Source organism: Salmo trutta, chromosome 29 (assembly GCF_901001165.1).
Source record: "Salmo trutta chromosome 29, fSalTru1.1, whole genome shotgun sequence".
Classification (NCBI taxonomy): Eukaryota; Metazoa; Chordata; class Actinopteri; order Salmoniformes; family Salmonidae; genus Salmo; species Salmo trutta.
Window position 1 is genome coordinate 42,715,064 of NC_042985.1, and position 14,589 is coordinate 42,729,652.

The 14,589-nt window shown below is 43.1% G+C and overlaps 1 protein-coding gene across 1 annotated transcript; it reads right to left on the minus strand.

The window, feature by feature from the left end:
- Positions 1 to 766: 766 nt before the first annotated feature.
- Positions 767 to 13,938, minus strand: ppic (peptidylprolyl isomerase C). Its single transcript, XM_029722368.1, is given in 11 exon segments — positions 767 to 792; positions 1,403 to 1,435; positions 5,093 to 5,157; positions 5,159 to 5,211; positions 5,436 to 5,504; positions 5,507 to 5,562; positions 5,565 to 5,606; positions 5,609 to 5,620; positions 5,868 to 5,961; positions 7,808 to 7,921; positions 13,882 to 13,938. Coding segments are annotated over 11 exon segments (621 nt in total).
- Between the last annotated feature and the right edge of the window lie 651 nt (positions 13,939 to 14,589).

Consider the following 14,589-nt stretch of genomic DNA (forward strand, 5'->3'; position numbering starts at 1 on the left):
TGATAATTGTCAGTGTATAACAGGGTGAGACACTGTCATTACTAAGAAGTCAATATGGCTGACACTGAGAAGAGATCTGTAAATGATTTCACTGTCAGAAATCAGTAGAGGGACATAAAAAAAGCTTTTCAATAGCCCACTCTCAGTGAGTTTATTCAATGCTTGACAACGCAGTGAAATGAAACCTAGCCATAAGGGCCTTTCACAGGAACTCTATGTCACTGTTATACAGAAGGGACATGTTAGTGAAAACTAATGTGTATAGTATATGAGTATAGTTGTATTGCCTTGTATAAGGTTTACGAGGATGAAGACTGTGGAATATGATAGTGATTATCTGGCCCCGGCATAATCTTATAATATACACATTCATACTGTACATTTCTCTGCTTTACAGTATAGCCTAGAAAAACAGTTGTGTTTTTAATTGTGTGGTATGTGAAATCCACACATAACTTAACAATATAATTAGATTTCACTATTTGGTTTATTAGAGTAGGGGGGTGAACATTTCACATGAGAGTATACAGTACTGTATTTCTAACTATCTTGATTAAAAGATACAAAGTTGATCTGTATTGATAGGCCATTTATTTGCGGATAGAAAGTTGCACTGGTCTGTATGGTTTTATGGTTCTATCAGGCATTCATTCTGCGATGCTGATTTGTCTGCGCTTGACCTTTCTAGCGTACTGTCCCATCATCCTGCACTGAGGGTCCTGTGGGAGCCCTGCATGCTGCCCAGTATTGTTGCTAATGAAGCCTGTCATCCCTTCACAGCCTCTTCAAGCCCTGCAATGGACAGAGAGCCAACTTTTAGCCCATCTCCCATTGATCCTCTCATATATTCCCAACCAGCTCTAGACTGCTCTTACCCAGTTACCGAACTGGACTATTTTCCACTCTTGTGGACACGCTGCATGGTCAGACCTCTCATTACATGCCCAACCACTGAGATATGGTTCAGACTACAGATACACTACACACATCATGTATATGACTACCTGGAATGAAGTACAGAAAAATACATTAGAACAGTTTTCAATGTAGATGCACTGTTGTGTTGAGGCCATTGTATACAGGTATAAGTCATTGCATATGAAGATACCATGCGTTCAGGAATGGTAACTTTTCATTTTAGCTGGAGTGGAAAGATGGAGGGAGATGGAGAATACAGGCTTTGTGTGTGTTTTCAGTGTGTGTGTGTGTGTGTGTGTGTGTGTGTGTGTGTGTGTGTGTGTGTGTGTGTGTGTGTGTGTGTGTGTGTGTGTGTGTGTGTGTGTGTGTGTGTGTGTGTGTGTGTGTGTGTGTGTGTGTGTGTGTGTGTGCGTGCGTTCATGCGTGCGTGCGTGCGTGTATGCGTTCCATGGTGTTCTCATGAGATGTATCCTCTTGCTCTGACCTTTGTGTCCATGGCTGTTTTCTTCCTCTAGCCCTGGCAGTGTGGAGACATGGGAGTGAAGAAAACATATCACACTGTGTTCTCATTAGTTCACAGTGTTGTCAACTTACGCAAATCACCTGTCAATCCCAACACTTGCACTTGACCATTCATTTCAAATGTCTGGGTTTTCTACTGGCCCCCCAGAAGTTATTATTTCATACATACCATATTTAGCCCATGAATGGATTTGTCCCCTAGCGACTCATTGATATACTGCAGTATTTCTTCAAGGCAGAACAACCCATTCCCATTGTATTCATTGATGACCAGTAATTATCTTGAGTTGGAAAAATACCAATGCAAACAAACACTAGAACAAATACTAAAACCACTTGAGACTGAGGTCCATAGAGAACAAAATAACAACCCGTACAAATACAGAAATTCTAACAATAGCATTTTATTGTAGAAAATGCCCTTGCTGACACTTTCCTTTACTATTACTGCATTGCAAATAATTCATGATATGATATGATTGGATGGACTGTTTCTGATAACATATATGAATTCCATGCAAAGAGAAATGAGTCATTAGGATGTCCCCGGAACATCACGAAATGGTCGCCTAAAGTCGTCAGGACGTTGTGCCATGGTTCTGTGTACATTTTGTCTAGTTCCCAGGTTGTTCCCGTGACATCCCCAGGGACAGTTTTAAGATGTTTTCAGAATGGTGTGTCATGGTCCTGTAGAGGTTTTATCTAGTTCCCGGTTTGTTAAAGGGATATCCCGAAGGATGATTTTAGGACATTCTCAGGACGTTATGTCATGGTCTTGTGAAGGTTTTTGTCTAGGTTGCGGTTTGTTTCCAGGGACGTCCCCAAGGATGTTTATAGGACGTTCTTAGAATGATCTGTCATGGTCCCCTGGAAGTTTTTGTCTAGTACACGCTTAGAAAAAAGGATTCCAAAAGGGTTTTTCAACTGCAGAAGAACCCTTTTTGGTTACAGGTAGAACCCCTTTGGGTTCCATGTAGAACCCTCTGTGGAAAGGGTTCTATATGGAACCCAAAAGGGTTCTACCTGGAATCAAAAAGGTTCTACCTGAAACCAAAAATGGTTCTTCAAAGGGTTCCTCTATGTGGACAACTGACTAAGCCTTTTAGGTTCCTTTTTTTCTAAGAGTGTACGCGCTTTGTTCCAGGGTGGTCCTCAAGGACATTTATAGGACGCTCTTGGAATGTTCTGTGATTGTCTACTGGATGTTTTTGTCAAGTACCCGGTTTGTTTCGGGACAACCCCAAGGATGTTTATAGGATGCTCTTAGAACGTTCTGTCATAGTCCCTGGAGGTTTTGTTCCAGGAACGTCACCTGATGGTTGCAAAGAAACGTTCTACCCCCCCAAAAGCTATACCCCTTGTTACTGTTGCCAAGCCCATCAAGATATACTCAACAAAAACAATTGTATTTTTCACAGTGATTCAGGAGTAACATTGAAACAGAATAAAATGTCCCATCAACATTAGACCACTATATGGAAAACTCTGTAAATGTCACGGTCGTCGTATGAAGGAGTGGACCAAAGCACAGCGTGTGTATCGTTCCACATCTTTATTTATATGTGAAACTATGCAATACATACAATAAACTATAAAAACAACAAACCGTGACGAAGAGGTACAACATGCACTAACTCAAAACATAATCTCCCACAAACCCAGGTGGGAAAAACAACTACTTGAATATGATCCCCAATTATAGACAACGATGACCAGCTGCCTCTAATTGGAGATCATCCCAAAAAACAACAACATAGAAAAACAGAAACTAGAACCACACAACATAGAAATTTTAACTAAACAAAACCCCCTGTCACGCCCTGACCTATTCTACCATAGAAAATACAAGCTTTCTATGGTCAGGACGTGACAGTACCCCCCCCCCCCCCCCCACACACACACAAAGGTGCGGACTCCGAACGCAAAACCTGAAACAACAAAAAACAGGGAGGGTTAGGGTGGGTGTCTAATGTCGGTGGCGGCTCTGGTGCAGGACGAAGAACCTTCTCATCCCGCGGATCCTCCTGCATCGGAGGCGGTTCTGGTGCGGGACGAAGAACCCTCTCATCCTGCTTATCCGCCAGCATAGGAGGCGGCTCCAGTTCGGGGCATAGACCCCGCTCCGCCCGCTGATCCCTCCGCTTTTGTGTCACCGGACCGTGGATCGTCACCGAAGGACCCGGACTGTGGATCATCGCCGGAGGCTCTGAACTGAGAACCCCCGCTGGAGGTTCCGGACTGCGGACCACCGCTGGAGGCTCCGGACTGCGGACCGCCGCTGGAGGCTCCGGACTGCGGACCGCCGCTGGAGGCTCCGGACTGGGGGCCGCCGCTGGAGGCTCCGGACTGGGGGCCGCCGCTGGAGGCTCCGGACTGGGGACCGCCGCTGGAGGCTCCGTACTGGGGACCGTCGCTGGAGGCTCCGTACAGGGGACCGTCGCTGCAGGCTCCGTGCCATGGATCGTCGCTGCAGGCTCCGCGCCATGGATCGTCACTGGAGGCTTTGTGCCATGGATCATCACTGGAGGCTCCAGGCCATGGATCATCACTGGAGGCTTCGTGCCATGGATTATCACTGGAGGCTTCGTGCCATGGATCATCACTGGAGGCTTCGTGCCATGGATCATCACTGGAGGCTTCGGGCCATGGATCATCACTGGAGGCTTCGGACCAACTGGGTGAAAGTGTTGTGGTCAGATGAAACCAAAATGGAGCTCTTTGGCATCAACTCAACTCGCCGTGTTTGGAGGAGGAGGAATGCTGCCTATGACCCTAATGCCATGTACCGTCAAATCTTGGGTGAGAACCTCCTCCCTCAGCCAGGGCATTGAAAATGGGTCTTCCAGCATGACAATGACCCAAAACACAAGGCCAAGGCGACAAAGGAGTGGCTCAAGAAGAAGCACATTAAGGTCCTGGAGTGGCCTAGCCAGTCTCCAGACCTTAATCCCATAGAAAATCTGTGGAGGGAGCTGAAGGTTCAAGTTGCCAAAGGTCAGCCTCGAAACCTTAATGACTTGGAGAAGCTCTGCAAAGAGGAGTGGGACAAAATCCCTCCCGAGATGTGTGCAAACCTGGTGGCCAACTACAAGAAACGTCTGACCTCTGTGATTGCCAACAAGGGTTTTGCCACCAAGTACTAAGTCATGTTTTGCAGAGGGGTCAAATACTTATTTCCCTCTTTAAAATGCAAATCATTTTATAACATTCTTGACATGCATTTTTCTGGATTTTTTTGTTGTTATTCTGTCTCTCACTGTTCAAATAAACCTACCATTAAAATTATAGACTGAGAATTTCTTTGTCAGTGGGCAAACGTACAAAATCAGCAGGGGATCAAATACTTTTTCCCCTCACTGTATCAACAATGTGAGAGAAAAAAAGTTGTTTCAGCTTAGCATGACAAAGTGCTGAGTGGATAGTGCAAATGACATTCTGATCATTTGACAATTAGTGTAGAACAAACAACAAATTACGCCCAACAGTTTTAACATATTCTTCATAAATTACATCTTCTCATGAGTTAAGTATTTATTTTGTTAATAGTTAGTATACCCATTAGAGAGCCACGGATATGCTCTAGTAATAAATAAACATAAACAACAACTGCATAATATTTCTCTAGTGAAAGTGTAGTGATAACCCTCCCAACCCTCCACCTCCACAATAAATTGCTTTTTGACTTCAGTCTTCCCACTGTTGACAATGACACACTGTATAGGGCAGGTTTCGGTCATTTGTGTCTTGGAGCTCGATGGTGTGAACCACAGACTCTAAAGAGAAGATTAGAATATATACTAGCGATTCATTGTACCCGTGTGTGTGTGTGTGTGTGTGTGTGTGTGTGTGTGTGTGTGTACACTTGTGTGTGTACACTTGTGTGTGTGTGTACACGTGTGTTCATGTGTATATGTGTGAGTGACAAATTATTTTCTAATGTCAGTGGCCACAAAAAATATTCTAACTCTAAAAACAAATTTTTTGCCTCCACTTACCATAACCTCCAGCATCTTCCCAAACACCACGTGCTTCCCGTCCAGCCTAGGAGTCCTGACCGCAGTGATTAAAAAAACTAGGAACCGTTGGTGTCTGGGCCCGTGTTGGCCATACTGGCCCAACTGCTCCCAGTTGCTTCAGCTTGAAGTTCTCATCAGCAAATTGGTTGCGTAAATGCTTCTACCTGTGGCAACAAATTAGGGAAAAAGCATTTAAGGACTGTGTGGGGACAGATGAAGAGACTGGGACTGGAGACTATGGGTCCTGGTCAAATGTAGTGCACTATATAGGGAATAGGTGCCCTCTGGGATGGGCCCACTGAGAACTTTGGGGGAGTGTACGTAACCACCTTCTCTGCTTTGTTGATATACTATTCCCAACATTCAACATAAGATCAAATGTCTAAGGCAGATCAAATTGATCTTTCTTACCTCCAGTCCCATCTCCAGCTGTGAAGTCACCGCCTTGGATCATGAAGTCCTTGATTGCCCGATGAAACTTACTTCCTTTGTAACCATATCCTTTCTGCAAAGACGATGATTTTGGAAATGTGCAAATGTGCAAGAAATATGCAGGTGTGTCAGAATATAGGCTACTTTAGATACTATGTTCAGTCTACACTTTAAGAACAACATCATGTCAACAGTTAAAGGGGAAGTTCAGGATTTTACAACTTGTGTTAGATGGTTCCTCACACTGAAGGATAAACTGTATTCTATGGGCCAGGAGAAACTGTAATCCATGGTTCGGTTTTCTCTAAACAGCTGTTATGACGTTGCCCTCTTTGAGTACAGCGAGCACAGTTGACCCCCTCCCCCTCTACCATCCCCCTACTTCTGCACCATCTCCCTCTGTCTCCTACACCCAGGCTGCTGTGGTCAGAAGGTGGTCGTAAATTCCGAAGGGAATGTCCTGCCTCACAGGCCACAGTTTTGAGACAGAGTGGTTTCATAGAGAGACAAAGGAATTCTTCCAACTCACAGGACGGGGGAACCGAATGACATTTATGTTCTGGAGAAGGTATAAAAGATCGGTGAAGAATCTAGCTACGAACTGGTCCACTTGGTACAATTTTATGACAACTCATGAGAGACAATATTGCCATATTACCATAATAATGTTTATATAATAGCCTCAGCTATGAGACTTACATCTAAATGGTTGTATCAACTGAATCAACAAGGATACAACTATTTGGAATATGTTGAGATGCTATGTAAGATGTTAATGTGAGAAAATTGTATTTTCTGTTTAAAGTTTTACCAAGTCACCGGCACGCCCCCAGGGACACAGACAGGACAAGGCATCATGTGACAGCCTTTTCTACGTTCAGTATATGAACCCCCACCCAGGGTTTCTTTCTTTAGACCAGCTTACTTCGAGAAGAGAGAGCCAAGTTTTGACCATGCGTTCCTCTACTGAACTTCAACCATACCACGTGGTTAAACTATCGATACAGAATAATAACAAGTCTTTGATATTAATTACTAGTCTGCAGCTAGAAATTCGGTATCATTGAACGCGAAGACCAACGAAACATCCATTCTATAACGACATTAATGAATGTTGCTTTGAAAGATCCATTCTAACCGAGAGAGAGAGAGAGAGAGAGAGAGAGAGAGAGAGAGAGAGAGGACGAAACTCTCCAACAAAGATCACGACGACACACTGAGCGTAAATATATATATTGATTGCAATTGTTTCCGAATGAGTGAGCGTTCATGTGCAAAGGATTAGCATATCAATTGTTAATATTTATCAACTCTGTTGTGCCTCCTCAGCTGCCCTTCATCACCCTTTGTTTAACAAGCCGCCATGCCGGTTTAGCCCACTAGGGCACATTCCTCTACCATTGATTTGTAATGATACCTACTGTTTTGTATGCTTTCTGTGAATTACTTAGTTTAGTAAATAAATTATTTTAAGACAATTGATGTATGGATGACTTAGTGAAGACTGGGTTCGTGCAGATAACAACAATTTATGACGTTTGGAATGAGACTGGACGCGAGGTAATAACACATCATTAAAACAAGAAGATAATAGATCAGATCTTATAATATAATATATAATGTTATACTATCTGACAGTTATATTAGGAAAATTATAACTGTGTAATCTGAATATTTTCCTTGGTGCCCCGACCTCCTAGTTAATTACAGTTACACGATTAATCAGTTAATCGCGTAATAATAATTACAGAGAGTTATTTGATAAACATGTCTTCAAGTTAATGATGCCCAAAGACACGACACAGCCATAATCATAGACCTATGATCTATGGATGGATAATTGGTATTCTGATGCTTTACTGTCTTGTTTACTCACACCACAATAACAACTTTTACACAGACAGCGTACAGTGGCCTACCTCCCCTTTTGCAAGACCAACAAAGTTATTCACAATCAGTGGAAGAAGGTCTTCAAACAGGCCAATCACAATCCTGCCAACCTCATGGCCTGCCACAGTGACGTCAAACAACACCTGAAATAGGGAAACAAACACAGGAACTAATTATAACTAAATAATAGAATAGATTGAATGGAGTAGAATGGAATATAATTACTTTCTTTTTCACATTAACTTCAGTAATTGATTAATATACAGTAGAGTTCTATTGAAACGTAAAACAGAAGTGATCGTATTTAATTATTGTGGTGATATATTGAGCTGTGAACTGAAGAAAACTATAAAGTAGGCATACATACAATAGGTCCACATGTTATTTATACACTACAGCTAATGGATGATGAGTCATTACAAACATTTGAATGGCTGAGCTCTCTCATAAACATAAGCCTGAACATAAGCCTTTTCCTATATGGTGCATGCCAGGGGAATGAGTGTAGCTTATTATGTAGAAGATATAGGCTACTTGTCACGTCCTGACCCTAGTAAGATGTAATTTTCTATAGTAGAGTATGTCAGGGCGTGACAGGGGGTGTTTTGTGTTTTTCTATGTTTTCTATTTCTATGTTTAGTTCCAGGTTTCTATTTTGTTTTTGTTTTTTGGGGGGTTGATCTCCAATTGGAGACAGCTGGTCCTCGTTGTCTCTAATTTGAGATCATATTTAAGTAGGGATTTTTCTTCCTGGGTCTTGGTGGGTTAATTATATTTTGAGTAGTGTTTGTTTCTCTCTGCGTTACGGTTTGTTGTTTTGTTAATTCAGTTCTTTATGTATTGCAAAGTTTCACAGATTTAATAAAATGTGGAACTACAACCACACTGCACTTTGGTCCGCTCCTTTCGACAGCCGTGACAGAATAACCCACCCTAAAAGGACCAAGCAGCGTGGAAAAGAATGGACCTGGGAGGAAGTTCTGGACGGCAAAGGATCCTGGACATGGGAGGAGATCCAGGCTGGATGGGATCGCCTTCCATGGGAACAGGTGGAGGCAGCGAGAGCAGAGCGGCGACGAGAGGAGGCACGATACCAACGGCGAGGCAAGTGCGAGAGGCAGCCCCCCCCAAAAAAATGTTTTGGGGGGGCACACGGGGAGATTGACAGAGTCAGGTTGGAGACCTGTGCCAACTCCCCATGCTTACTGTGGGGGGTGAGTGACCGAGCAAGCACCATGTTATGCTAAGATACGCACTGTGTCGCCAGTGCACAGCTATAGCCCGGTGCGCTCGGTGCAAGCTCCTCACAGGTGCCGTGCTAGAGTTGGCATTCAGCCAGGAAGGAGTATGCCTGCTCAGCGTTCCTGGTCTCCGGTGCGTTTTCTCGGCCCAAGTTATCCTGCGCCTGCTCTACGCACGGTACCCCCAGTTCGCCAACACAAACCTGTGCGACCTGTCACAACGCCTCGTGCTTGTTGGGCTACGGAGGTTATCCAGCCAGGACGAGTTGTGCCAGCCATAAGCTCCAGATCTCCAGTGCGCCTCCACGACCCAGTATACCCTGTGACCTGCTCTGCGCACCTGGCCTCCGGCGACGCTCTCCAGTCCGGAGAGACCGGACTAGGGAACGTGTTGCACCATGAGCTGGGCCGTCTCTTTGGCAGAGGGTAGTTTGGGGAGAGGGATGAAATGGTCGGCCTTGGAAAACCGTTCCACTACCGTTCCACTACCGTCACTGTCCATTAGGTTCTGAAGTAGCACCTCCTGTCTCTTAATGGTAGCTCCCTGCAGGGAGACGGTGTGACTGAGCTGGTCCAGTCTGCTGGGTCAGTCATGGCCAGTTCGTACTATAACGACACAAGGCGAAACCCAGATGCAGACACAGGAGGCAGATGGTTTGAGCTCTGATATTTATTATAATCCAAGGGGTAGGCAAAAGGCAGGTCAGGGACAGGCAAGAGTTCATAGCCAGGGCAGAGTCCAAAAACGGTACAGGGCGGCAGGCAGTCTCCAGGTCAGGGGCAGGCAGAGTGGTCAGGCAGGTGGGCTCAGAGTCAGGACAGGCAAGGGTCAGAACCAGGAGGATGAGAAAAAGAGAGACTGGGAAAAACCAGGAGCTGGTTGACTTGGCAAACAAGACGAACTGGCACAGACAGACAGAAAATACAGGTATAAATACACAGGGGATAATGGGGAAGATGGGCGACACCTGGTGGAGGGTGGAGACAAGCACAAGGACAGGTGAAACAGATCAGGGAGTGACACAAGATATGTTGATAAATGTACCAAGACGTTCAACGTTAGAATGGGATAAATGCAATGTGCTGTTATTGCCCTATACACGTTATGAACTATGCTTAGTTAACCTCTATGGGCTAGGTGGGACGTCACCGTCCCACTCTATTCAACAGCCAGTGGAACAGCGTGGCGCAAAATATAAAACTTCAAAAATGCAATAATTTCAATTTTTCAAACATACGACTATTTGACACCATTTTAAAGATAAGACTTTCATTAATCTAACCACATTGTCTGATTTCAAAAAGGCTTTACAGCGAAAGCAAAACATTAGATTATGTTAGGAGAGTACATAGCCCAAAATAATCACAGCCATTTTCCAAGCAAGCATATATGTCACAGAAACCCAAAACACATCTAAATGAAGCACTAACCTTTGATGATCTTCATCAGATGACACTCCTAGGACATTATGTTATACAATACATGCATGTTTTGTTCAATCAAGTTCATATTTATATCAAAAAATAGCATTTTACATTGGCATGTGATGTTCAGAAAATGTATCCCCACCGAAAACTTCCGGTGAATTTACTAAATTACTCATCACAAACGTTGACAAAATACATAACAATTATTTTAAGAATTATAGATACAGAACTCCTTTATGCAATCGCTTTCGGTGAAAGCACATTTTGCAATATTCTGAGTACATAGCTCAGCCATCACGGCTAGCTATTTTGACACCCGCCAACTAAACTCAGAATTACTATTAGAAAAATTGTATTACCTTTGCTGATCTTCGTCAGAATGCACTCCCAGGACTGCTACTTCCACAAGAAATGTTGTTTTTGTTCCAAATAATCCATAGTTATGTCCAAATACCTGTTCATGCGTTCAGGTCACTATCCAAAGGGTAATGCGCGAGCGCATTTCGAGACAAAAAAATTAAAAATGTTCCATTACCGTACTTAGAAGCATGTCAAACGCTGTTTAAAATCAATTTTTATGGTATTTTTCTCGTAAAATAGCGATAATATTCCAACCGGACAATAGTGTATTCATTCAAAGAGGAAAATAAAAAAGCAGCGAGGTCTCGTGAACGCGCATATCCAATCTCTTAGTCACCAGGCAGACCACTGACAAATTGAACTCCTATTATCTGCCCAGAGACAGGAGACGCCTCAATCTGCTTTCTGAAGGCTTTAGAGAGCCAATGGAAGCCTTAGAAAGTGATACGTAACCCCAGAGATACTGTAGTTTCGATAGAGAACCAAAAGAAGAACTACAAATTCTCAGACAGGCCACTTCCTGCTTGGAATTTTCTCAGGTTTTGCCTGCCATATGAGTTCTGTTATACTCACAGACACCATTCAAACAGTTTTAGAAACTTCAGAGTGTTTGCTATCAAAATCTACTAATAATATGCATATTCTCATTTCTGGGCCAGAGTAGTAACCAGTTTAAATCGGGTACGTTTTTTATCCGGCTGTGAAAATACTGCCCTCTAGCCCAGACAGGTTAAATAAAGGTTACTTTTTAAAAAATAATATAAATGAACATGTAGACTCGTTGACTCTCGTACCAGTATGTATTCAACACAGTAGCTGTTCGTTCATGAAGACTTCCATCAAATTTCCCCTTGAGGCAAGCCTGTGTTTGTGTGCTTAGATCTACGTGCATGCGTGCTCTTGGGTAGAGTCCGATTTTTTTGAGCAACGTGCACCTTTTGTAACATGATACCCTCGCAGGTCCATGTGTTCCTAATCCTCCGAATAGCAACATACACAAGGTGGCGATAGCAGAGATTTTCTTGTTGTTGTCTTCCCATTTGTGGTAAAAGCAAAGAAGAATCACATTTTAAAACATCATCACCACTGTTAGCTTATTTAAATGAAAACCAACTGCATATTTGAATAATGGCTACATGTAATGGAAGTTTAGGTTTATTATAAATTATCTTGTGTGCCTGCCGGTTGCCTGCCAGTTGGCTGTAGGCTATGCCGATAGCAGTTTGCTAGCTATCTGGCTAAAAACAGCAAGCAAGCTGGCCTTTTAGCTTCCCACGTGTGAAATAATCCGATTTCTAATTTAATCATATGGCCCGGCAAATATTCTTTACTTGCCTGTGTAACCTACAACATTATCCCAGTATAATATGCTGCTTGAATGTATTCACTCCCATATCAGCTCAAAATAGAATGGCATCATTTTTGCTCACAGAGAAAAAGCACATGGCATGGGGCTGTTTTTAGGTAGTCAATCAGGTAGCTATTACTTCTAAACAAAATACATTTTGGGGGCATTTTAATAAGGCTACAATGTTGTTTGGTTTATTGTTTGAACAGTCACAGAGATTATATTTGGTTATCAATGGAAAATGTTACATTTACATTTTAGTCATTTGCAGACATTTTTTATAGGCTTCTTATTGAATGCCAAGCTAAACCAAGGCAGCAGTCTTGAAGTTGAGGTGATTTTGAAGTTGATTAGCTTCCCATGTAGCCATGTGAAATAATCAGATAAGAAATTCCCTTGCCCGGTGGGTATAGATCAGATCAAGGAACCAAGCAAGCTTAATTGCCTACACAACACTGCTACGCAAGGAATGATATGGCGCGTTATAAACTAATGTTGCACAGGAGTACATCGAATGTCAGAAGACACTACAGGTAGCCGCCCCTTTTGTGAAGAAAAACGACATTGCGACACTACGCTACTCTCCGTAGGGTCCAACTCTGTAGGGTATAAACAGCCCTAGAATGTAGACCAACATGCTTCAGCTCAGTGAGAAATGGCGGAAAGATAGATGCGCAGGAGCGAGCGCTCTACAATCCGACAGTGCATTCTGTGTAATTTCGAGCATTACAAAACCATAATTTTACGGATTATAAAATGGAAGGCTATAGTGGGCTTCAGCCATGGTCATTATCTCTAGGCTATTTATTACACATTCGTTATTTAGGCTCTTGTTCATAGGCCTACCTGCTTATTAGGCCTAGGGATTTGTTTTAATGAAACGACTTGAAGAGAGCTATTTATAGTTTTCAGTTTGTCGTGTTCTTGGAGTTTTCAGTTTGTCAATGCACTTGATTTCAATCTCTTCCTGTGGATTGAAGAATTTCAGCAGTGGCACATGCAGTAGAGATGTGTAACGAGTGTCGTGTGTGGAGGACCAAGACGCAACAGGGAAGTGTATACTCATCTTCTCTTTTTAATATATAAGAAGGAGAAACAAAATAAACACGTATACAATTAACAGAAACAACACTAACAGTTCTGTCAGGTGACAAGCACAAAACAGAATACAACTACCCACAAGCCACAATACAAACACACCCCTAATTATAGGACCTTCAATCAGAGGCAACGATAGACAGCTGCCTCCAACTGAGGGCCCCAACACCAATTAACTAAACATAGAAATACAAATGACTAGACAGAACATAGAAATAAATTAACATAGAACAATCACCAAAACCCTGGACTAATAAATCAAATACCCCTCTCTACATGGACACATACACACAACCACCCTGAACCACATAAAACAAATACCCCCTGCCACGTCCTGACCAAACTAAACACTAACAAATAACGCCTTTACAGGTCAGAACGTGACAAGATGGCTTTTTTCAATCTCCAGTGCTGCTTCTTGTTCTGGGTGCTACTACCATGCCATGTCCTTCCTGAAGAAGATTCTGAGTGGCTTCATCTGGGATATACTGGGTTAGGAAATGTGTCATGCCCAGTAGCCTCGGTAGATATTTTCTGTCTTCTAGTGGGGGCATCTTTGTGATTGCTGTCACCTTGCTTAAACCCCATCTGTGCTGGTGATGTGCCCCATGTATTTCACTTCACTCACCATGTACTGTATCTTGTCATCATTGAACTTCACATTCAGACGGATGGCTCTGTCCATTGCCTGTTGTAGAATGCGGTCATGCTCTTCTTTAAAAAACGATCTGAGTTAATCTGCTGAAATACCTCACTGGCACTTTTTTTGCCATAGGATAAGCGATTAAACTGTTACCTCCCTTATGGGTTACTGAATGTGCAGAGAGCGGCTGATTCCACATCCAGCTTGATTTGCCAATACCCATCCTTCTCATCTAGAATAGTGAAGACCTTATTGCTTGTTGGTTTGCATTGCACATCCTCTGGCGTGGGTATGGAGAAGTGTTGATGCTGTATGGACTTGTTCACGTCCTTAGGGTCCAAGCATACCCTAAGAGAGACATTTTTCTTTTCAGTTATGACAAGACTGCTCACCCACGCTTTTGGTTTTGTTACTTTGCTGACCACACCCTTCTGCTCTTGTTTGTCCAATGTCTCTTTCAGCCTGTCAAGCACAGCATATGGGATTTTCCTACATCCATGAACAACAGGAGAGACTTTTGAATCAATGTAGATGTGGTGCTGGCCTGGAAACTCACATAGTCCTTTGAACACAGATGCGTAGCACTTGCGGACCGTGGTGTGCAACTGTTTCAACTTTCTGATGAGGTCAAGCTGCACACAGACCTCACTGCCTAGTAGTCAGATGCATCTGTAACATAGAACTTTAGCTTGT